The sequence below is a fragment of the Sinocyclocheilus grahami genome, unplaced genomic scaffold, assembly GCF_001515645.1.
Source record: "Sinocyclocheilus grahami isolate Dianchi unplaced genomic scaffold, SAMN03320097.WGS_v1.1 scaffold338.1, whole genome shotgun sequence".
Lineage (NCBI taxonomy): Eukaryota > Metazoa > Chordata > Actinopteri > Cypriniformes > Cyprinidae > Sinocyclocheilus > Sinocyclocheilus grahami.
In genome coordinates this window covers 162,358-187,513 of record NW_015505517.1, presented here as the reverse complement: position 1 = coordinate 187,513, position 25,156 = coordinate 162,358, and the positions used below count along the sequence as shown (strand labels likewise).

At 39.4% G+C, this 25,156-nt stretch overlaps 1 protein-coding gene and 1 pseudogene across 1 annotated transcript in view; one reads left to right on the top strand and one right to left on the bottom strand.

Moving 5' to 3' along the window:
• The window catches only part of LOC107602914 (WD repeat-containing protein 27-like), a 38,544-nt pseudogene extending 16,108 nt beyond the window's left edge, over positions 1-22,436 (bottom strand).
• A 764-nt stretch (positions 22,437-23,200) lies between these two features.
• Positions 23,201-25,156, top strand: part of LOC107602939 (protein MEMO1-like) — an 8,154-nt gene continuing 6,198 nt past the window's right edge. The window contains exon 1 of the mRNA XM_016295564.1: positions 23,201-23,567. Coding sequence (XP_016151050.1) covers positions 23,408-23,567 — 160 coding nt within the window. The 5' untranslated portion in view covers positions 23,201-23,407. The remainder of the gene's footprint in view (positions 23,568-25,156) is intronic.

Below are 25,156 nucleotides of genomic sequence, written 5' to 3'. Positions count from 1 at the left end.
TTGGCTGAGGCCCGGCAAAAGCTTAGCTTTGAGAGAATATGGAAATTTTGGATTCTTAGTTTAAATGATATATGTACATTTCTGACTAAACTTAATCCTGGTTGATCTTAACAAACTGATGGGCATTATGTAATCATAGTATCCCACAAGCCTATAAACACCCTGGGATTTGACCGTTACTCACTTTTCTGAAGGACAGGTTATCAGTGCTTTAGTGAGGTGAGAGCTTGAAAATGTATGCTAGGCTGGAAAAACATAACTTAAGCATCATACAGTATGTGGAAGGCCATTGCAGCTAACTAAATCACAGGAACATTGTCATCTTTATCAAAATATATTTTGCATCAGACAACTATTGAATATTCAACATTTAGGTTTCTAAATGGAATTTTGCTGTCTTTCCCTCTAAAGGTCTCAGAAAACCCGGAGATTAAGGGACCTACCTTGCAGTGCGCAGGTCCCACAATTTCAGACCATCTGTTACTGCGCTGCTCAGGAAGAGATTGTACGATTCCAAGGCCTGTGTACAGACCCTGCAACAAAAGAAACAAAGGAAAGAGTCACACAAAAAGAAACTGGCACAACAAAAGGAAATCAAAGATCCTTAATAGGGAAACATCGGCAAACATGCTAATAACTAATAAGGACACAATCAGGACATAAATACCTTCTACAGAAGATACTAAAGGACAAATGTTCATTGTCTTATAAAAGCCTCTAATTAGACTGATATTTAGACAGAATATAGCAGCTTTTTAAAGTTTTACTTGTGATTTAACAATTCTGTGAGCTGCCAGATCAGATCAGCCTTTAAATATACACGTCAAAAGTTTGGGGTCTGTAAGATTTTTATGCTCACCAAGACTGCATTTATTGATCAAAATACAGTGATAGAACGGGTACTATGGTGAAATATTATTACAATTTCAAATAATTGTTTTCTCTTTGAATGTATTTTAAAATAATATGTATTTTTGTGATAGAAAAGCTGAATTTTTAGCACCACCAAGTACTCTAGTCTTTACTCTTTAGGTATCCTTAGGAAATCATGCTAATATGCTGATTTGGTGCTCAAGAAATAATGGTGCTCATTATTATTTTCAATGTTAAAAAAAACTGTTGTACTGCTTAATATTTTTTGTGGAGCGTAATAATCATATTAAAAATCATATGGATCCCAAACTTTTAAATGGTAGTGTACATGAATTGCAAGAAAAATTATCATATGACATTTAGAAAGCATCTCATTCATATAAAACTACTATCCTAAATAAATTAGTATTTAATTATCATGTTGACCGGGTCATAGAAGAGACTCAAATCTGGTGGGAGATTGCAAACAATCTGCACGTGCATGCTGAAAGTGTGCAGACTTTCCAGAAGTGAAGTTAGACCAAAAAGCCAAAAAAGTCAGCAGAATGGAAATGTTTGTCATACATTGTGGAAGACCGAAGAAACCATTTCTCTCACCCTAACACAAATACAGATGGTTTAAGGTATCCTGCATGGCTACTCACACACAATTAGACATTCATCAGCAATATTCTCTATGAATGTGGCTTTAGAATGTGGAACATGTTGCCCACGGTGGAGAATGTAGAGTAGCTGAGAAGAGAAAAGGTTTGTTGTAAGCTCATTCACAGCTGGCAAGAATTGCCAGCGATCAGCTTTCTTGATCCCTCTAGGCGTCTCCAATGCGTGGGCTTCTTGTTGGAGGATCTCACATGTACGTAAGAGCCAGGTTGTGTTGTGAAGAGATCAGACTCACAAGTACAGCAGACAATGTGTAGCGTGACTGGAGGCTGGTATGCTGGTATGGAAAGTGGCCGCTCGGGGAACGTGGGAGAGTGCCTGCTAGCTAAAGCCATTATACTTCTTTAGATCAGTTAATCCAGTCCACTGTCCACTTGTGTACCCAACTAATCTCAGTTGACCCTCTCAAACTGGGGAGAATCTGGGGCAACGAATACTCAAAACACGTGATACACTGCTCTCACGTCATACAAGTAAAGACTTTGAGTAAAGACTTACATTGTTACAAAGGATGCTGAAAGATGTAGCATGGTTTCCACAAAAATATTAAGCAGCACCATTTTTCCAATGGTTTTCTGTTTTGCGAACACAAAATCAGCACATTAGTACAATTAAAGCAATTTGTGAAGGGTGATGTGAAATTGATAATATGATAATAATGGCTGTTTGGCCGTTTTTTACTGTATTTTGATCAAATAAATGCAATCTGGACCAGCATAAAAGATTTAAACACATTTTCAGGTGGATGGAGCGCAATGGTGAAATCCATGTTGATCCAACAAAATTTGACAAATGCAAAGCGACAGTATTCAGACATTCATAAGACATCTCCCTCTACAGATGGAATGTGTTTACCCAACATGCTTGGCTTAAGTCAGATCCTCCCTCAATTTATTTCATGTATCCATCCTAATCTGCAAACCTGAGGGATTTAGAGCAAGATACTGAGCAAGATAAATGAGACACGCGAGACCTACAACTTAGGCCCACCTTGGAAAACCTCACACAACTGTGGTTTGGATTGTCCCAACTAAAACGGTGAACTTTTATCCTTAAAAGAAGAAGACATCATATCTTGCATAACGTTCAGAGAGGCCTTATATAATGGGAGGATGGGAGTGCCAAACTGCAGAGAAAATTTGGTTTGGACAGTGGATTTGTTAAGCAACTCCAACACAAGCTGAATCGGTTCTTTTGCCTTCACTTCCTTCAAGGTTGCCACACACTAAAGCTGAGGTTAAACTTGGATATTCAGAACTGTCTACTTCTTCCTGACTACACTGAAGTTTTGTTCAAAGCAGCCTGAATAAACTAATATCTGGGAATGGACAGTAGTATTAGTACTCTATGGGCCTCTTTTTCCCTCAGTATGATTTCCCAGCAAACAAAACTCATACAATCAGCTTCATTAACTATAATTATCTTTAAGATGTAGGCTCAGTCAGTATTTCCTTGGTATTGTTTCTGAAAGTGACTTCATCATGGATATGAGGTTAATGCAAATGCAAAGTGAGTCAGAAGCAAAGCATCTTACATTGGGTTTACAACAAACCCAGAGCATAGTTCAGCCTCACAATAAAAATACATACACTACCCAGTACCCACAAACAACTTAAGTGGTTTATAATTCCAATTTTAGTGATGTAGCTCAAGGGTCACCACCAGTATTGAGTTGTGTGCACCTTGTAAATGACCACTGAGGTCAGAAAATTCTGAGTGGAAACAGCACTGGCCTCTCTGCAGCATGAACGTTACTGCATTGTTTTTAAAATGGCGAAGACAGTGACAACAAAAATTTTAGGGGCTGGAGTAAAAGGTTTGTTGTGAATACTTGCCATTAATAAAATAAACAAATTTTTTGTGCTGCTGTTCAAAAGTTTGGAGATAGTAAAATGTTTTAATGTTTTTGAAAGAAGTCTCTTATGCTCATCAAGGCTGCATTTATTTGATCACAATTACAGTAAAATATTGTGAAATATTATTACAATTTAAAATAATGTATATTTTCTATTTGAATATGCTTTAAAATGTGATTTATTCCTGTAACTGCAATCCTGAATTTTAACAGCCATTACAGACTCCAGTCTTCAGTGTCACACTGATCCATCAGGAGTAATGGTGCATGAGATGCTAAGGGGAAAACTCCTGTTTTACTCGGTACTGAAGCATGATTTGTTCACATTTGTGTAGCTGCACAAACCAATGACGCTTTAGCCCGCCAGAAAGGGCGGAGCCGACCCTTATATAAGTTGGCTCAGAGTGCAATTCATCAGATCATTCGACTGAAGCGACAGTCATCGATTCGCGTGCAGCTTAAAGCGCGGCAACTTATCTCAGGGAACCGAGGTTACGTCAGTAACCGGACCGTTCCCTTTTGAACGGTCTCTTCCGTTGCGTGAGACGCTAAGGGGAACGCATCCAATCACGCCGCACTATGAACAGATACAGGACATCCTGCTCTGCGAGCCAATTTCGGAGCACTAATAAGGACCCCTGAGAACATGAGCACATTGTGCCTCAAGCTAGTAGCTGAGAAGCACTAATATAACCAGCTTCGCCCAATGGGGAATAGTGGTACATTAAACTGAAAGAACTCGCGCCTGTAAAGCAGGGACGTCTAAGTTATAGAATCTGGCAAATGTGGAAGGAGACGACCAGTCGGCGGCTTCACAGATCTCACCAATAGAAATTCCGCTGGACCACCTATAGGGCACTGCAAGCCTTCTGAGGCGTAAGCCAAGGCTATCGCATCAACGATCCAGCGTGAAAGTCGCAGTTTTGTGGCCGGCAGTCCTTTATGGCAGCCTCCAAAGCAAACAAAAAGCTGCTTTGACTGTCAGGCTAGAGCGCTCTAGGTATACTCTCAGAGCTCTTACTGGACAGAGCGTGTTCAGACCCTGCTCACCATCTGTAATGGGGAGCGCTAATAGGGAGATCACCTGAGCTCTGAACGGAGTTGAGAGCACTTTAGGAACATAACCATGTCTCCAACCTCTGCCCTTCCGAAGACTGACCAGATCTCTTGAACAATTTGAGGGTGTAGCGCCCATTTGCCCGGGGCTACCTTGCCTCTGGACAGCATGTCTGTGCCAAGGTTCAATCTGCCCGGCACATAAACCGCCCTTAACGAGAGGAGTTCTTTCTGTTTCCAAAAAAGGAGGCGACGAGTCATCCTGTAAAGAGTGTGTGACCTGAGACTGCCTTGGTGATTGATGTAAGCCATCAACGTCGTGCTGTCCGACCGGACCAGGACGTGGTGCCCTTTTAAGGCTGGAAGGAAGGTTTTCAGGGCCATGAAAACCGCCAACATCTCTAGGCAGTTGATATGCAGGAGTTGCTCCGGGGCTGACCAGGAGCTGGGTCTAATCTTGTTCCTGTTTAGAACAGGCGAGAGGTCGTCCAGGGAGCCACAGCCTTGATACAGCGGTGGTCTACCCTGACAGGAAGCCGCCCCAGGCGCCAGGCGTGGGGTGGAACATGGACTTTGAGCCAAAACTGAAGGGGCCGCATGTGAAGCAGGCCCAGAGGAATTACAGAGGCGGCGACCGCCATAAGGCAGAGCAACCTCTGAAAAACCTTCGGGGGGCGTGTCGTCCCCGGTTTGAAAGACACCGCCAATCGCTGAATAGTTAGGGATCGTTCCGGCGTAATCCATGCCCGCATTTGGGCGGAGTCTAAAATTGTTCCCAAAAAGACAGCTCGCTGTCTGGGCAACAGCTGACTCTTGTGCTAGAACTAGAACCTGCCAATCGTCGAAGTAATTCAAAATATGGATTCTCATCTGTTACGCCCCGTCTAGGGGTAAAGGTCGCAACATGAAAAGAGAGAGAGGAAGCGGGGAATCTCTTGAGGGTTTTTAATGAAACCAAACAAAGAAAAGGTACAATCGTCAAAATAAATCTATGAATAGGGAATTTCCTTCAGGAGTTGACCAGGCCAAAATAATAAACAAAACTTCCTTATTTTAAGACCTCTTTCCTAAACCCTAAACAAAATAAAAATACAATATACTAACCTGACTCCCTAACCAAAAACAGAGATCAAAAAGGTTACAATAAACAAAAATGGCGTCAAACTCCTTACTTTCTCCCAACCCTCTAAATTTACAATGATGTACAACTATTTACAAGATCAGGCAAACAGAGTTAAATAGAAGAATCCAAATCCATGTCATAACAAGCAATGTGGTCAAAACCAAACAGTTCCTACTTACAAAATTAATCTCTTTTAAAGATCAAACAATCCTCACTCTAAACAATCCTTTTCAACTAAGAGAACACACAGCCAAAACCCAACAACTCTCTTTGCTCTCGAGAAAGGAAGTGACATCAGGGCTTTTAAGGTGTGCCTTTTTTTGAATGCACCAATCCAGATGGGCCAATCAGCATCACACCTGGATACAGACACTTTAAAAACAAAAGAGAGACAGAAACGAGAAAACAAAGGGTTGTAACATCATCTGTCTCAGAGGGGAAAGAGCCGCATCTATGCACTTCGTGAAAGTGCGCGCGGCCAGAGACAGTCCAAACGAAAGGACTGTATATTGATAGGCCACTCCCTCGAATGCGAATCTCAAGAACAGTCTGTGATAGGGGGGCTATGTGGATGTTAAAGTATGCATCTTTCATATCCACTGTCATAAAACCAGTCCTCGGGGCAAATGTGCGTGAGGATCTGTTTGATAGTTAACATCTTGAACGACCGGCGCATAAGCGAGTGGTTCAGACGTCTGAGATCCAGAATGGGTCTGAGCCTGCCATCTCTCTTTGGAACGAGGAAGTGGCAGCGGAAAAAGCCTGACTCGCTGTTCGCTGGGGGCACTATTTCCACAGTTCCACATTTTGCAAGCAATGTCTACACTTCTTGTTGGAGAACGAGCACTTCGTTGTCCAGAACAGAAGTTTGAATAACGCTTCTGAAGCGAGGTGGCCTGCGAGCGAACTGAAGCGAGTGAATTGTTTTTAAAACCCAACTCGACACTCCCGGAATGGTTGCTCAAGCTGTGAAACAGGAGGCGAGAGGGTTTATTTTTGCTAATGAGAGCTCGCCGAGAGAAGGCGGGAAACTTGCATTCGCGTGAGTGTGTGAGAGAGTGTGAACAGGAAATTTGCTCTTTATTGTATGTGGGTCCGCTATCACAGTGGTAAAACATTCAGGTACGCGATGCACCTGCAGGACGTGACCTGCTGGAAACGAAACTCCATTGCTCAGAGGTGCTCAGAGGGATGGAGGATGAAAGCGAGCTGTTTTACGGGGCGTTCCAGCCGAGGCGAGAACAGAGCCTCTCCTTTTCCTCTTTAGCGGATCAGGACGGCTTAGGCGGCTCGGGGTCCAGCACAACTTGTGGGTGGGGACCTTGGCGCTTCAGAAAGGGGAAGCGTTTCGCCGTCCGGGGGTGCTGCTGCAGCCCAGGCTCAGATTTCCGTTGAGGCTGCGCTGGCTTTGCAGGCTGAGTGACGGGATTTTTCTGGCAGCCCGCAGCCAGGGGCAAGGGCACTTGGGGAGGAAGTGATGCAGCACCTGCGACGTCTTCTGGGCCTCCGAAAACCTTTCTGTAAACCTGTCCACAGCGGGGCCGAACAGGCCCTTCGGCGAGACCGGTGAGTCGAGGAAAGCCATCTTCTCAGCATCACTGATCTCAGTGACGTTTAACCAGAGGTGGCGCTTCAGCACCACCAAACTGGCCATGGTCTTGCCGATGAGCAGCAACTGCTTCCTCTAGAGGGGGGAGCTTGCTGTATCCCTTGTCGTCAGCGCCGTCAACGGTGGTGAGAGCCGCTGCTGTAGAGTGATTTACTTGGGCCAAGTAGGGGGCGTGCCACATCTTGGTGAGCTCGTTATGAACTGCAGGCAAGAACGGGGCGGGGCGTTGGCGAGAGGACTGTTGACGGCTTCCCGGCAGGTACCACTCGTCTAACAGGCCTGTGGGTGGGCTCTTCCGGAGCCGACCACTCGAGGCCCAGATCCTCTACCACCTTCGACAGGACGTGGATGAGTTTGGCGTCTGGTTTCGGCCTCAGAGTTTGAGAAGGGGGAAGGACTTCGGATAATATAGATAAATGAGGATAGAGGAATGTTGTTTTTCTGTCTGGATAATATGAGACTAATGAAAGTCAATGAGAGACAGTTTGGTGAGTGGAATATGATTGCTATTGGATATTTAATGCACTTCTTGTATACAAGTATGTGAATGTATGTAGCCTTCAGATGCGCCGAAGGAGACCAAGCCCCTCGCACCCGAAGAGGGGCACTGGTCTTCTTGTGTGAAACACACCGGCAAGACGAGAGGACGGAGCACGCGGGCGCTGAGCCGACATGACACCTCTCGAACCCGCTGAGAAGGACCCACTGCTCCGCTGTTTCTTTCTCTTAGGAGAAAACGGGAGAGCTGAGCGAGGGGGACCTCCTTCGTGAAAAAAGGCAAACCGCGAGCGGAGACGGGAAATACAAATTTTCTCGCAATGGAAGCATGAGCCTTCAGTGAGCGCAGCCACTGCCAAGACAAGCGACGCACTCACTGTGCCCATCCTTCTCATGCAAGGGATTCTTGCATGAGCCACACTCGCGGCGTGACATTTGCAACAACACGCGACAAATTTGCTCTTTAGGAAATTCGCTCTCTGGCTTGCTCCTCACTTGCCGGATGGCCGCAGGGAATCCTCACTGATTGGGCATCTTCAATTGCGGCGTGCAGAGTTGGAGCTTCTTCTTCTCGGCTTCTTCCAGAGTCAGCGAAGAGATGATCCTCGTCGCTGAAGGAGAATGATCTGATGAATGGCGCTCTGAGCCGGCTTATATAAGGGTCGGCTCCGCCCTGTCTGGCTGGCTAAAGCGCCATTGGTTTGTGCAGCTGCACAAACATGAACAAATCAGGCTTTAGTACAGAGTAAAACAACAGGTTTCCCCTTAGCGTCTAACGCAAAGGGAGAGACCGTTCGAAAGGGAACCACTGGTCTACATAGTGCATCAGTCTTTTTAATTCAAAAGAGCAAGAAAAATCCTGGCCAACATCATGTGCTCTCATTCTCTTACCTTGTTCTGGGTGAGGTGGTGGACAGCTCGACAGTGGGCATCAGGGATCTGAGTGGCCATACAGCCCTGGTTCATATCAAACACCTGGATGGTGTGGTCAGCGCCAGCACCCAAGACGATATCTGACACACTGTGGTTAAAGAGATAAACTTTGCATCCTGTCATTTAGAATAAAATACAATACTGTTATATAACAGTATTGGACAATGAGACAATGAGATTACCCTCTACATTATGCTCTGTAAAAGTTATATTTCATAATCCAAATTACATGCATAAAAAACTATAACAAAGTTACACAGGAAAGTCTTATTTATTATTAAGCCAATGTGTTCCACTGTATGTGTTGCCAAATCAGGTCTGCCACATTACCTCACATAAGGATAAGATGAACTAAAGAAGTTATTAAAAAACTGCTGGGTTCACAACATTTTTGCTTAATAAATTACATGTAAAACAATTAAGGATTAAAGATGAAGACATAGGATATTAAACAAATATGAATCAATTAGACTACCACTCAAAATGTTTGCATACTTGACTGAATTTACCAAGAGCCTAAAAACCTTTTGATCTAAAAGCTTAAATGCTTTAAATTCAGTTTGCTAACAAATATGAAAGTGTGTGTGTTAATTTCTGTTAAAGGTATGCAAAATATTGAAAATGCAAAATATACTGAATGAACCTGTGTGTTATTAATACTCAAAGGAACTGTGTGTTATTTATAGTTAACAGGAATATTGTTCTGCTCATGCACTGATACCTTCAGCTATTGTTGAATTGTGCAAAGCCAAAAGGCTAAGTCAGGTATTTTAGGATACAGGAGTAGAAGTCATTGATGGCCGAAGTGATGTCCATTCCTGATTTCATGCTGAACTTACTGGCCAATTTAGACTTACTTCTTTGCTTATACCTGTGATTAAATGAAGAAGAAAATAAAATTCAACACATTCCATAAATAAAGATTAAACTTATCTCAGTGTTGTTTCTATGGATTATAACAAAGCATTGCAGTTGAAGCTGTGTGGACATGAACAAAAAGTTCTCAACACAATTATTCTATAGATGATGTTCCATCATAAACAGAATATTACGTGCGATATCTGGCTGATGTCTCCTATGTATCTCTTCCAGGAATTCCCCAACACTTGTATGTGGGATTCTTCTCTGATTCTTCAAAAATAACGCACAGATTCTCCATTGACGAGTGCTTACCCCTCTAGCACAGACATATTTCACCATGACAAAAATCTATACAGAAATTCTACACAGCTTCCTGCCTTAGAATATGAAGTATGTGGTTGTTAAATTAAACAGGTCTGAGCAGAGCTTAAATTAGGATTTTTGAGATGAGGCACCCTAAAATCTGATAGCCTGGCATACTCCCAGATTTTACAAGCCCTTGAAACTGAACCTTTCTTTTGGCAGAAGTTCACCAACACCCTGCGTTTCTTGTTACTTGCTCATTGTCTATTAACTGCTTGTACCTCTTGACATCATGTCTCGTGGTGTCCAGATGGTAAAGGTACAGCATTAGATTTGATCCTGACACCAGCAGTAAAAATTGTCCAGATAATAAAACTGTGCACTTATGATGGGCTTTGCAAACTGGTCATCTCACTGGAGAACCATGAAGTTAAACAAACAGTGCATTAACAGACAGTCAGTATAACACATCAACATTGCAGTTTATTAATAGCCTTTAAATAAAGTGCTAAGTGCATTCATGTCACAGCATATAAAATTCAGCACCATATCAGCTTAAAATATCACAATCTCAGTCATTCTCTCTTTTTACCAAAGATGGAGTGTGAAGAGATAAATGAGGATAGAGGAATGTTGTTTTTCTGTCTGGATAATATGAGACTAATGAAAGTCAATGAGAGACAGTTTGGTGAGTGGAATATGATTGCTATTGGATATTTAATGTACTTCTTGTATACAAGTATGTGAATGTATGTAGCCTCTAGCGTCATGATTTTTAATGCATTTTTGCCTCCCAACATGTGTGCAATTACAGTATGTGTTCCATTACCATCTTTACCACATTAGAATAAACTGTCTGCTTTTATTATGCTACTTTTGAATTATTATTCTTATTAGTAACTATTATTTATTATTTTTACTGTTTATGCTACCAGCCAAACATTTGTCTGTGTTTGCATGCTTACTTGAGTATATTTCTAGCCAAAATGTCTAAAATGTTTTTATGCTCCACTTTCAACATTAAGTACCTCTGTTTATTATTGCAGACTCAGGATTTTCCCTTTAATATAAATGACACAAACACAGATACATTGGGTCATATTTGGCTCCAGATACACACACAGATGCACAGGTCTAGGAGGCTGGGTGGGAAGACACCAGAGAGAGACTCTGAGCCAGAATGTGACTGAAGAAAACTGATTTGAATGAACTTCAGTTGTGTTGGGGGTTCTGGGAAAGAGGGAAATTAGGGTTTAGAGAGGTCTGCAAGTGTTTAGAGCACTGATGTGCTGACCAGGGGCCTGCACAGATGCCATTGACGTTCCAGCAGAGGAGAAATGCCAAGAAAAACACTTCCCACAGGCGTACGCATTCAAATGCAAATACATTTTTTGAATCTTAAAACGTTTCTTCACATACTTCGCTTATTGCATCACGATAATTGTAGGTACTGCATAAGCTCAGAACTAATAGCACTTTTTAAATTGCTCATGTCAGTGCAAGGACTGTATTTGGTTTAATTGTTGATACGTTACCATGGTCAGAACAGGTTCAGAAGCATTTGCGGTCCAGATGCAAAGGGTGGGGTCCTCAGAGGTACTCAAAATCCACCGCTTACTGTGACTCCAGAATACAGTGTTCACAGCCTTACTGTGCCCTGCAAAAAGAAAACAACAGAGCCACAATTTTGATGCCAAGGACCCCAAAAATTATGATCACCTTGCAAGGGACTCCCATACCATAAATACAGGTATAGGCAGCTATATATGATTATAAAATATTAAATAAGATTAATACAAGTATAAGACTATCATTGGCCTGTGGCGATTACGTGATAGGTAGGTGGTCAGATACTTTCTTAACCGCTGTTTATTTTGTTTCATCTTAATGCCGCTCTCAGCAGTGTGGGTGGCATTGTGATTTTCGCTAACAAGACATTGCTGCAAAGGCATTTCAAACATCTTTTTACCCCTAAGAATGAAAAAGAACATCACTGTGAGTATATCAGGCCATTAGTCCAATGAAAAGAGCATCTATTTCAGGGACAGGAAGGGCCTCCAAAAGTCAGAATTCCTCAACTGTCAGTTTCAGCTGTCAGGATCAAATGCTGTCAGAATGGCATGCAAAAATCGAATACTGAATCAATTCCTTGGTGCCACTCATTGAAGAAATGAAAATAAGAGACATGCAAAGGAATTTGACATAAAATAAACACTACAGATTTGAAGCTATCCCACTACCTGTGTAGACAGCTGGGTTGCTGGTGAGTGAAGAGTCGTACAACAAAACAGAACCGTCTCCAAGACCACACGCAATCTGCTTTCCATCTCCTAGACACAAAAATAGAAAGTTAACAATCAAAAACGAAGGAATAATTTGTTCAAAAACTACGCCCCTCAGGCGCAAGTCTAAAATAACAACTACAGCACTCTTAAAAACAGCTGTATATGACTTTATTGTGTTTAACTCCAGGAGTCTACTCGGGTTTGCTGCTGGTGCTACAGTATGGAGTCTTTATGTGAGACCACAGGAGAACCAAAAATGGGCAAATCAACAGGCACATGATCGTTAGCCACGGCTATTAAGTACTGTTGATTGTGCATAAAGCTGGAAAAGAAACTGTTTTCTATGCAAAGTTAAGCCAATGAAATTACAGCAGGATACTGGAGTGCTGCAACGGCAAACTTTGTGTAGAAATTTGACCATTTATAACAACAAAAAAAATAGTTTTTTTATTTTAAAAAATATTTTTATTTAATGCATTTTACACTTTTTATGTTTTACTATTTGTTATTGTTGTAATATATATTTTAAGAATTATTAAAAAGAAGTCATACAGTGTGACATGATTTCTGGTTGAGCATTTTCTGGTTGTGCAGTACAAAGAAATTTCACTCTAGTACTGTTCCTCACCTGAGTACTGTAGAGAGCTGACAGGGGTTGGAGTTGTGGAAACTGTCAAATGAGCATAAGGCATACATGGTGCTTCAAAATGTGAAGGATACTCAGTTAAGAGGCGCTTTCTGTTGAAAAACAGTGCATAATTTTCAGCACAAGCTACAATGGTCTTATTCAGTACTACTGCATTCTTGAGACTGTACTGAAACTGACAGAATACTTACATATTTGTGATAGTTGTTGTGGCAGAGTTTTTCTTTTTAACATCGGTCTTTAGTCTAAACATGGTCCTACTATAAAAGAGATGGCAATGGCAATGCCTGCAGAGTTTAGCTCCAACTTGCCTCAACACACCTGCCGGGAAGTTTGTAGTATGCCTAGTAAGAGCTTGATTAGCTGGTTCAAGTGTGTCTAATTGGGGTTGGATCTAAACTCTGCAGGACATCGGCCCTCCAGGACTGAGTTTGGGCACCCCTGTTATAGTTTATAGTCTAATTCCTGAAAAATCCAATAGAACATATCCTAGTTTTTCATAGACAGGATACTTGACTTGGTCACAAGCAGATGCAGCAACAACATTTGTGATGTGCTTTAAAGATTTACATTTACATTTAATCATTTAGCAGACGCTTTTATCCAAAGTGACTTACAAATGAGGACAATGGAAGCAATCAAAATCAACAAAAGAGCAATGATATAAAGATGATTGCGATTCTACTAAGGCAGACATCATGAAGGTCATCTTGTACATTCAGTACATAATATTAAAATAAAAAATATGGCAAAAATGGCAATAAAGCCTTTCAGTAATGTGAGTCTAAGCAGGCCTGTACACTCCATGGAAACAGAATTAAACAGTGTTTAAATGAATATTATGCTAGTGACCTCAGATTAAACTCTAAAGTTACAGCATGGAAGATATTAGGTGTGAGCACAATTAGTATCATTTACTTTAATTCATGTTTAAAAAGGCTACCAGCACACAGCCTGAGTAATTGTTTCTATAGAATAAGCTTCTTTGCCTATTAGTTAATTTGACATTAACTAAAAATCTACAGTATACATGTCTAACAGTCTCAATACGCACACTGAAGGGATTCATTTCTCACATTTTCAGAATGTTGCACTCAACAGAATGATTAAATGCTCACAACCACTGTTGCACATTTGATTTAACTTACCAATTTCTTCAATTTTCAAAGCATGAAACCATGTGAACCATATAAAAGTAAACCTGAATACATAAAGTTTGTTAGACTGCTGTGTGGTCTACTGACTTACTGAGGAGCTGTATTGTATCCTGATGACTTCACTTGTGTGTGAAAAACCAAAGGCTGATCCTTTACACTCTTCTGACAGCTCACACCTAGAAGACAAAAAGAGAACAGGTCAGTCACATAATTAAGCTTTGCCTGTGTGCTGTCTGAACATTACTCATCTATCATAATTATTTACCACTAACACTATAATTTGAAATAAGCTTGATATAATAATATCAGTGACATTACTACACACGTAAACCATTTTGCTGATAATATATCAATCTTATTTCAAATTATAGTGTTAGAGGCATACTATTATATTTCCTCCACCATTTTCATGACTCTTATACCACTCTAGAGTCTTTTTCTGCTCATGTAATAAAATAATTTCAACTTAAACCATATTTAATGCCCATATATTTATTTATTTGGTGAAGCTTGATACTGTACAATCAGCTTGTCATTATTGTAAAATATACCCTTTCAGGAGCCACACAATCTGATTGAGGCTTATTTGTTGATACTAAGCTGCTGACTGAACATTATACCTTTTTAAGAGTTATTGACATGAAATGTATACAAATAAAAACTTATTCAAATGTCATTCGAATGTCATATTACAGTAAAAAGATTCAACCTGAAGAACTGTCATTTTTCCGAGTTTTCTTCACTTTAGTGAGCTAATTTTTTTCAGCTCCATTAAAACTAATGCACACGTTTCCAAAAATGGTTCCCGTGCCAAGCACAGACTAAATGTATATTCTGAAAAGTGGCTAATAAATGCAACTACTTCCTAAAGCAGAGGTTTCCAATCCTGCTCCTGGAGGGCCAGTTTCCAATCTGTCCCAACACGCTTGCCTGATGGTTTCTAGTAATCCTGAAAATGCTGATTAGCTGTTCTGGTATGTTTAATTAGGACTGGAGCTAAACTCTGCAAGATAGTGGCCCTCCAAGAGCAGGACTGGACACATCACATCTGTAAAATCAGTAAAATTCATTATTATGCCATTTATTTTTGAGGTTTGAACTCAGTTCCCGTCTTTTGCTGGTTTTGCTGTTTTCTTGGGAAACACTTCCAAACAACTTCAACGATTTAAAAATAAACTTGAAGCAAGACTGGGCCAAGAACCCTTTTTGAGAGCTGACTAAATTCCACCATATATTGAGCACAATCATTATTGTAATTACTTTAATAATACTAAAACAAATTAGTGCTGGTACTACAAATACAAATGGGGAAAAATGTCTATGCACTTTGGACAACATAAAGTTCCTGTCATGAGATCAATCAATAAGAAATAACATATTCTTTCATAGATCATACTTATTACTGTGGTATCCCAAATTATTTCAGTTTACATTGGCAAAAAGTACTGAAACAGTGTATTGATGAGAGATAGCAGTTTCTGACCACATCCTGACATACAGTAACCCATTATTCAAGAATATGTCACACTGTTCTGAGATCAGCCTGTTATCAGACCTTCAATCACAGACCCTAAACTGCTGGATCCCGACTATAAGTGCATGTCAGAGCCCAGCAGTAAGAAGAAAATGAGTTGTCCTAGTTATGGTATTGACTTAGGTCCCAGAAAAAGCTATGGAATAAATTTAAACCTCTGAGGATGTGTAACTCTAGTAAGGAAGAAAAATAATGCCCAGTTGGAGATGGAAGAAGAGTAAGGGAGAGAGAGAGAGAGAGAAATAATGATGATGGATTGCTTTTACATCCATGAGACATATAAGACAAAAAAATCATTATGCAGTTAAAACACTCAAAAAAGGGGAACAATTGTCTGCAAGCATACAAGGAAATACAAGAGGTCTAAAAAGTATTTTGTAATTTCTTCTTCTATAATTTTGACAAAAGGAAGAAGAAGACAGGTACTATAGCAGGTCAGTGTGTGGCCTACAACATTTAGCCACTTTGCTGAATTGCTTGCAAAGTATAAGTGAGCATAAGAGACTTCTTATTTCAAAAACATAAACACAAAAGATCTTACCGACCCCAATTTTTTAATGGTAGTGTAGCTTATAGTGTAAATGGGTAAATTTTTTGTCTTTGGAAGGATATGCAGTGATGAATCATGCACATTAAGACCAAGATCATGTGTTAAGAAAATAAATAGGAGTTTTTGTGACATGGTTTGTGCCTGGTCTCTTCATTCTGTGGTTATCAAAACCCTTTATCTTTGTGACCTCAGACACCAGATGGCATCAGGCTGTTTTATAAAGAGTGACAGTTTCATTTCCATGAATTGTAAAAGTATTTCTAACTACAGTATATAAGGAATTCTGCTGTGCCTAATGACAACTTTCTTTTGAAAAGCTATAATGTGGTACAGACCTCCGCAAGGCCACAAAGATTAACATCTTGGACAGTAACGAGTCAGCATCATAAATATTACCATGGGGGGTGTCAATGACATTGAAATGCTAGTAAATCCAAAGGTGTTTTTTTTTCTTTGGCAACAAAAAGTGTGCGTGTGTGGTTTTGTAAACTCCCAACTGATTTTTCTCTGAGGTTTTGGGCCATGTTTTGCCAGCTCAGCATTCAGAGGGGACATAGTCATCAGAGGAGAACTGAAAATAGAGGAAAAAACAACATAAATAGACTTCTATTACTGGAAATAATAAAATACAGCATTTTCCATTGTGGTAGTTGACTCATCAAGAATAAGGTTAACATTCTATAACAGACAATACGTCTACTGTAGATAATTCTGGCTAAAACCAAAATCAAGCATTGAGTAAATTATTCTTGGATGGGGCTCAAAATGACACCCTGTGTATTCTAAATCCAAGCACCACCTGGCCATGATCAGGAGCCTCATAGAGATCGAAAGATGAGTGTTGTTACCTGGGCACAGCTGAAAGTTGCTCATCCACAGAGAGGCCCGTTGTCATCCTAAAGCAGAGCTCGTCCAGCCCGGCACTATTAACCTCTAAAAGGGCTACTGAAGTCCCAAATAGAGAAGTCACCAAACAACACATCTAGGCAGAAAGACTCACACAGACCACTTTCCTCCAAGAATGCAAACCACAGCAAAACCTTGTAAAAGCTTTACATCTTAAATAATCCTGGCTTTGTGAAACCATAAACTGCTAATTGCAGGGCTGTAAAAATACCAAAGGTGCTAAACACGTGAACTCTAGAGCGGCTTAAGGTTAACAATATGAATCTTTTAAAATCTGTCAAAAAATGTAGAATACTGTAAATATATCAAATATTTTATTTGTATACATATTGCACAGATGCACAGACATGAAAAGTTTAGCGCAGTACTTACATTGTCACCAAGTTCATTAGAGATGGCCCATGCCCCTGCCATTGAAATGCTTAGGTCACCTGTCAGGAAAAAAAACTGCCACTTCATTATTTAAAATATTTACATACTACAGTAATTATGTTTCATGCCTCAAAAAAAAATGTTAGGGAAAATTTTGTTTCGAAACTTGATTTTGGTTTGGAATAAATTAGTGGTAAACCAGGAAGAATGAGTAAATCTGAAACCTAAACAGTCATTCTTCTTCAGAAAAACAGACAATGGCACCATGCTGGCACCATACGGATGGTGTATTTTCCCATGCTTCAAGTATTTTTAGGAAGCCATTTGTTTAATGAAAATCATGATGTTTATGCATATTTCTGAGGTGAATTTTGTTTTGAGGTTGCAAGATTTAACCAATGTTATCATTAAGTGTACAAGGACATGCAATGACTTTCTGCCGCTCTCTAAACTAAGTATCATAATCCTGGAATATTTCAAGCTAGAAGACTCCATCCTTATCTGGTTATCACACAGAAGCATACTCACACTCTAAAGTTTGTTGACCACTAAGGCCACGGTTGCATTTATTTGTATCACATTTTTTGCAATAAAAAAACATTTTTGTTTGAAATATGTTACTATTTTTTTTTTTACTAATAAACATACCAAGGTAAAATATAATGGATCAAATATTTTCTTGAACAATTGCTGAATTTGAACCAAAAGTATGTTTATGTTTCAGAGTTAATTGAATACTTATGATGCCTCTGAGTGGAAGATTCATGAGAAGCTCTGAAGTATCCAGGTCAAGCAGATATAGTTCATCAGAACTTCCGATCCACACACAACTTCCTCTATGGAAAAGGCACAAAGAAGAGACTATTTTCAAAAGACACTACAAAGAACTAAGGCCTGTTAATGTAACAGGGTACAACAGGGGAAAAAAAGAAAAGAAAGGAAAAAAGATCTGTATTGTATAGAGCTACTGTAGGAATTCACACCCACATTGCCACAAAGTCTCTAGAGAACATCTATGAAAGCATGTTATATTAAACTACAGTGGCAGAATCTATGATAAGAGATTGCACAAGCTTGCTCTAAAAGAGAACTGCACTAAAGCTTTGAAAAACTTGATTTAAGTCAGTGTCTTATTGCAGTGCAAATCATAAAGTGGCAGAGGTCAAGGTTCATCACTCCTGTCCAATAAACTAGAGTTATTGGGGTAATATGTTGTTTTCTATGAATCACTATAAATCTGTGAATAACAATGCGAAGAATTCATGCACAGTTAATTAACTAAACATGAGTGTGTAAAAGAAGACATTTAATTCATATATATATTTTAAAGTTTTAAGTATTTCTGATTTTTGTGACTTTGCCTCTTCCTTGGCCTCCCTTACTTTCTGGGTCTGCAGGCATTTCTCCACCAGTGTTTAGAGCATATGATATGACAAATTTCAGCATATAATGACATGTTATGTGAAAGTTTTCAGGTTCAGTTCACACAACCATCTTGTAATAAAGCTGTAACTGCTGTTTGGACAGCATGAAACCATAAAGAGGAGCATAATGGCTTTCTAATAGGACATTTTCTGCCATGACCATAGAAAGATCTGTTGAAAAATAAATTTTTACGCCTGTGAAGACAGGTGTACCATGCTGTATATCTCTACCACAACTTTACAATGTAACATGTACATAACTACTACAGTAATGACTGTTATCATACATACTGTGTGCTTGTGAATACATTTTGCCTGCCCTACAGCATTTCTTACCCCAAAAATTCAACAACTGCCCAACCAGATAAAGGTGAACAACAATAACAGACCAAAGACAGTACCTCTGCTGCAGGCTAGTATGACTGGACTGCAGTTTCTGTGCCCAAATTTTCAGAACAGGCTTTGCTGTCTCCACTGTTCCTCTCACATCATTACGAGTCGTTTCTAGAAAAGCACACAGATGAAGCTCGATGAGATCCTTTTCACTTGAAGCATATGTATCGTTTTCCACAGTGAGGTAGGCACATGAAAAACACTAGTTATATGGAGTCTGAATTGTGGCTTGTGGGTTTTTTCTAACCATCTGGTCTATTTTGAGGTGAGCTGGTTTTTCTGAGGTTTCTCTCATGCTTCTGTTGAAGCTTCGAAAGGTCCAGTTTTGTCACCAAGCGGCATTTGTGGTCCACAGGGAGAGTGTAGCACCAAAGCTCGAATCACAAAGAGATTCCAACATAAACAAAGTGATATATAGATTACACAAGAGAGCTTTAAAGTGTGTGTGTGTTACTCACCTGTCCGTCACCAGACCCTGTGATGAACTGACTGTTTTGCTCCATGAAGAACAGACTAAGCAGTGGATACGCTGTGAAACAAAAACTTCAGCATCTTCACTACATATTCTCTACATTTACAGGCTATGAGTGAAGAACCTCAATTTCTGTTGTATAAATATTAGTGTTAATAACTATAACCCGACCTGATAGGACAGCAGATTAAAAGAGTTTATCTCCCTTCTTCACATCCCAAATCTAATACAAAAAAAGAAAGAAAAAGTCATATGCATATGTATCTACAATATATGATATATACTGTATATATATTATTACCAGCTCTCTCTCTCTCAATATATATATCTATATATGACACAGTATATATATACAGTATATACATACATATAGAGTAAATATACATATATACACACACACATATCTGAAATTTTCATCTAAAATGAGAATTTTTATCAGGCCCCTATATATATGTTCAGTTATTTCACTTTAATTGCATATAAAATTACCTATACATTGCCATTTGAGTAAAATTACTGAACCTAAACATAGCAGCCTGATAAAAATTCTCATTTTAGATGAAAATTTCAGATGGCACTTAGAGGCTTTTGCATGATGAGCTTTCAAAACTCCAGGCGCCTCCTCTCTCTATAGGAATCACAAATACAGTGGCCCCAAGTTTTGGGTCTCCATTTAAAAATATAGCTGTTGTTTTATAATTTGATTGAAACATGTTTTATTACATAATGCAAACATGTTCTTAAGTTTAATTATGGCTTAAGCAGACAAATGCTGTTTGAACGAGATATGACCATTTATTTCTGATTTACAAGACAACAAGGGGCTTATTCAGATTTTTTTCATACACTAATTTACTGCAGGTTTCATATGAGTATTTCAATGTTATCTCATCTTTATGGGCTGGTCAATCACAGTCTGGGTAACGGAATGTTCTACATGCAGACTTTGTTCGACATTTCATCTGGAGATGGGTCAAAAAAGGCATTTGTTTCCTTTTTACTGTTTCAGCATAACTGCTTTTGTTTTCGATTCACTGAATCAAAATCGTGTGCATCTTATTTCATACCTCTGCATTCAATAGAAACACTCTGGAGCCAGAGCATGCAGTCATTTTTGCGCTCAGTGGACACAGTGACAGATGCACCACCCTGCTGAGCAATGTGCCAACAACTCTACCTGAGGCAATTCCACCTGGAACACAGATGTCATGTTTGGGAGATGGGACAAAAAAGTGATTGACAGAGAATATATTCCAGAGCAGATCATTCTTAGGTGTCACAGATTTATATGCTCTGCAGACGAGCAGACTTTTTCAGTCTGTTTCTGAATCAAGGTCTTTGCATGCGTTATTATCGTCTTTGATCTGTGTGTAGCAGCGATCAATGTCCCAGACAATAACCTAATCTTCAGAAGCACTACAGAGGTGGAGACGATCTCTCACCGTCCCAAAAGCCATGGCAGACCCATCACCATGGTGACCAGTGAGTTCCAAGGGAGGCTACAGGAAACATTCAAATTAAATTTAAATGTTAACTTAAATTGTTTAATGCTGTGCAACAATGTAGTCCTATTAAATGTTACTAATGATGGCACACAATTTACTGTTATATTGAATGGCTATATTACCTCTTTTTATCCCCAGAAATGAAAGAAATTCATTAGTTTGGTCTTGATGGTACTTGCCTTTATGCATAATTCATGGTAAAAAGACACTATCTTTATATAGTTTCTACATTAATTTGGAAATTAAATGTGAAAATATCTTTATGATCACAAATTTTAATGTTAGGTGCAATTAATTGCAGCAAAATATGTGAATAATTTGGTTACTTTTTCAGTCAGTTGACAATAATTATATATATTTGTTTATTGAAAATAGATATAGGTAAACAAAGACCTCCAGGTTGTTGTTTTCATAAATTCTTATATTCTTGTCCTGCCATGGGACAGCACAGTGAGAAGGACAGCAGGCCAGCTGCAGGTGGGACACTGGCTTGTTGCAAGTTAGAGAGAACCTCTCAATAAAATACTGCACTGAGGTCACAGCAGCCGTGGAGATCCCAATAGTCCCCTGTAACAACACATAATGAGAAAGTTTTAAATGTTTAGCGGGGCAAGATGTCATCTAACTGGCCCAGTTAATGGGCACATTCCATGAATACAGTGAACAATGGTGCCATGAGATTTTTTAAAGCATCAGCGGATAAGATATCCACTATATTATAAAAGTGGATATTTGTATATATTGTTTTCAATTTATGGGACTAGCCTGTTTATTAATAACTGTACACTAGCAAACTGGTCCCAAACTAGCTAGCCTCTAAGAGACAGCTTAAATGAAGACGTCTGAAGGCTATGCACCTGCTTTTACTGACCATCTGTTGAAAACTAACAGTTAGCCCTACATTGTTTTAGTTTTAGGCCGTGTTTTGTGGAAAGTGCCAATGACATCAGCTGCAAAGTATTTTGTTCATCACCTGAAAGTAAAATGTATTGCTGTGTAAGTATTGCAAATGTAACCCATATATAATTATACTGTGTGTGTAGTTAGTAAATGAAATTCCAGTTTTTGGCCTGTGACCCAGCAGCTTATGCGTCCATGCTGCTTTGGAAACTGAAGCCTTTCCGGGACGGCACACCAGAAGGGACACTTGCTAAGGTGTGGAGCAAAGTCCCTAAAGTCTTGTACTGTTGGTTTGCTGGCTTAGACGATTTTATTTGTTTGTTTATTTTTTATTTTATTTTTGAGTACACTGTAATGCGAAAAGAGTACATGCTGACACGATATACTATAATTGTGGAAGTTTTGTGTCTCTGGCTTATTGTAGAGATAATGTCATGTCTATAAAAACAATAAATGTTGTTCAAGTCTGATATAAAGACAGATACCTGACGACCTGACTGGTTGATTTTACTTGGATGCATCCGTATTATTCGTAGCGCAGCAGATTTGTTCTCTAGTTTATTATTTACACAGACTGTCCGACTATAGTACTAGTTAAAAAAGGGCAGGTAATTAATTTTCTATGCAACAATGCCCTCTGGTGGTAAACTGCAGTCAGTCAGTCTGAATGTTCATTGAAATTGATATATACAATATATACATTGAATATGATAAATAATACAAATAAATAATGGAAGCAGTAAGAAGACGATGAACAGGTTATAGTTTGTTCTTGTATAGACTATATAGATTTTAGGTTGTATAATCCAAGCTCATTACAAAAATCCTTATAAAATGGTATAGATTAAGACACTGAGTACATTTGTGAAAATAAAAATAAATAAGTTTTAGCATGTTGTCAATGCTTTTTATTTCGGTTACAATAACAAACGACGTCTTTAACAGTCAAATACAAAGGGAGCAATTTGACAATCATAAAACAAAGACACAATCACTCTTCTATTGTTTCACTTAAAAAAAAAATCTTAAATTTCTTCAACACCAAAAGTGTCTTTAATCCTATATTAAATGTTACAAACGCTACGTTTTCACTAACAAACGATCTGCGAGTTCACGCCCACATCTGCCTTCCGCCAATGAGTCTCAGTCAAACACACTGAGCTATCCAATCATAAAAGCGTAATCTACATATGCATGTATTTGGAAACGCCCCTTATCCTAACCGACCAATCAGTCTTTCGCTTCAGTCAGTCAATCAACTCTCCCCGCCCAGATTTTTTGACAGAACGGAAGCCGAGATGGGCCAAACCAGCCCATCCGGATAACAGAGACAAACTTGGCAGCGAGCGGATGAACTGGTCGGATCTTTGTTCTTCACAGACAGACTGTCAACCTCTTTATAGTTTTGCGTATCGTCACTTATATGTCTCACATTTATATCAAGATTATATAGAATACTCCTTCCCTTGGCACGCAGCTTCAGCACAGGCATATGCTTTTTGAGCTAGCATATTTTCCTAGTGTTTTTAGTTCATTCTTCCCCCCACCGACGAGGTTTTATTGGACCAAGATAGGCGGCGCGGGCACCAAGATGTCGAACCGGATGGTGTGCAGAGAAGCGAGCCACGCCGGCAGCTGGTACACGGCTTCAGGTAGAGCCAGAGACCCGAGAGCAGCCCGGGCCTGAGGTCCGGTGTGCTGCTTACACCAGTGTGTGTGTGTGTGTGTGTGTGTGTGTGTGTGTGTGTGTGTGTGTGTGTCTCAAAACCTAGTGACTTGCCTATCTGGACAGCATTTTTGGGACGTTCAGCACGCTCAAAAATGCTGCCTAGGTAGGTAGCTCACTTTGTTTTTAGGCAGAGCCTGTGCGATCAGCTGGGAATTATCAAATAGCTGTGCCTAAAATGGTTTAAAGACCACAGGGCGAGATTCTTCATAATTTGTATCTTTTTCTTAACATACGGTCTTTTAAAAACGAATTAACTTTATTTAAAATGTGAACTAAAACATATTAGCTTTATTTTGTTAGAAAATCACTTTAAAGGGATTTAATTCTGCTCAGCAATTAATCTAAATCTACAAAAAAGTGGGCCTCGGTCATGAAAAGTCATTTAATTGGTCTTGGCATTTAGAAGATTATTTAATGAATTACTTTAAATGTTAAAAATGTTTTTGTTTATTTTTTTCTGTTTTTCATTGAGCAGACAGAAAACATTTGCATTTAAATTCAAGGGCCATTATTTAAATTAACCGCACTGTGTGTGTGTCTCATATTTGCATGTTTGTGTGTGTGTGTGTGTCTGTGTGTGTGTGTGTGTGTGTGTGTGTGTGTGTTTCTATTGTAAATGTTTAGCTTTAGTGTGTGTAATAGCAGCTGAGAACGAAACAGGCCAACAGTTAGCTGGTTAGCCTATAGCCGGTGTGTGCGAATCTCTCCTACACGCCAACTACACAGACTAATACCACAGATTAATATACCATCCACGCTAATTTTACCCAGCCTTACTTTACTGGATGAGTAAATCCAGATAGATTAACTTCTGTCGCAATTCAGAAGGCTGGATTTACTCTGCTAACGGCTAAAGCTATTTGATGAAGTTCATATGACAGTTGTACACGACAGCTATGTTTTCATACATATTAAAACAATGTTTTTCATTTATATTGATGTCTGGTAAATGCTGTGTTCATTGTTATATCGGTCAGCATTTATGTACAGTTCCATTCCAGTAAATACAGTGAGCACAGTCAGCACATGAAAGTCTTCAGAGGGCTGGTGCTGTTTTTTTCCTCTCATGCAGTAACAAAGGATGCATGACAAAAGCCCAGTGCTGCGCACACACACACACTAGATCACATATTTTTACACTGTAGAGAAGTCAGTCTTGTGGCTTTTACATGATGATTTGTGTTTAGTAAGCTGTCACTATTTTTAGAGCTCTTGTTTTGTTCAAAACACACATTTTTGAGTGTTTGCATATGAAGAAGGCTCGTCTCCAGCAAATACTGTATAATGTAATGTGTTGGGAAAAAGTCTGGCGAGTCCATACATGTATAAACATGCATGTCTTCAGTTACAGTTTTCAGATAATGACTACTTGTTATTCATCTGGCAGTGATAACACTGGCCAGTTAGTTAGGAGTGTGTCAGTTGGACAAATTGTACAGACAATGTCAATGAATAATGATTATTTTGTACATAATATTATAAAAATATATTATACATATATATATATATATA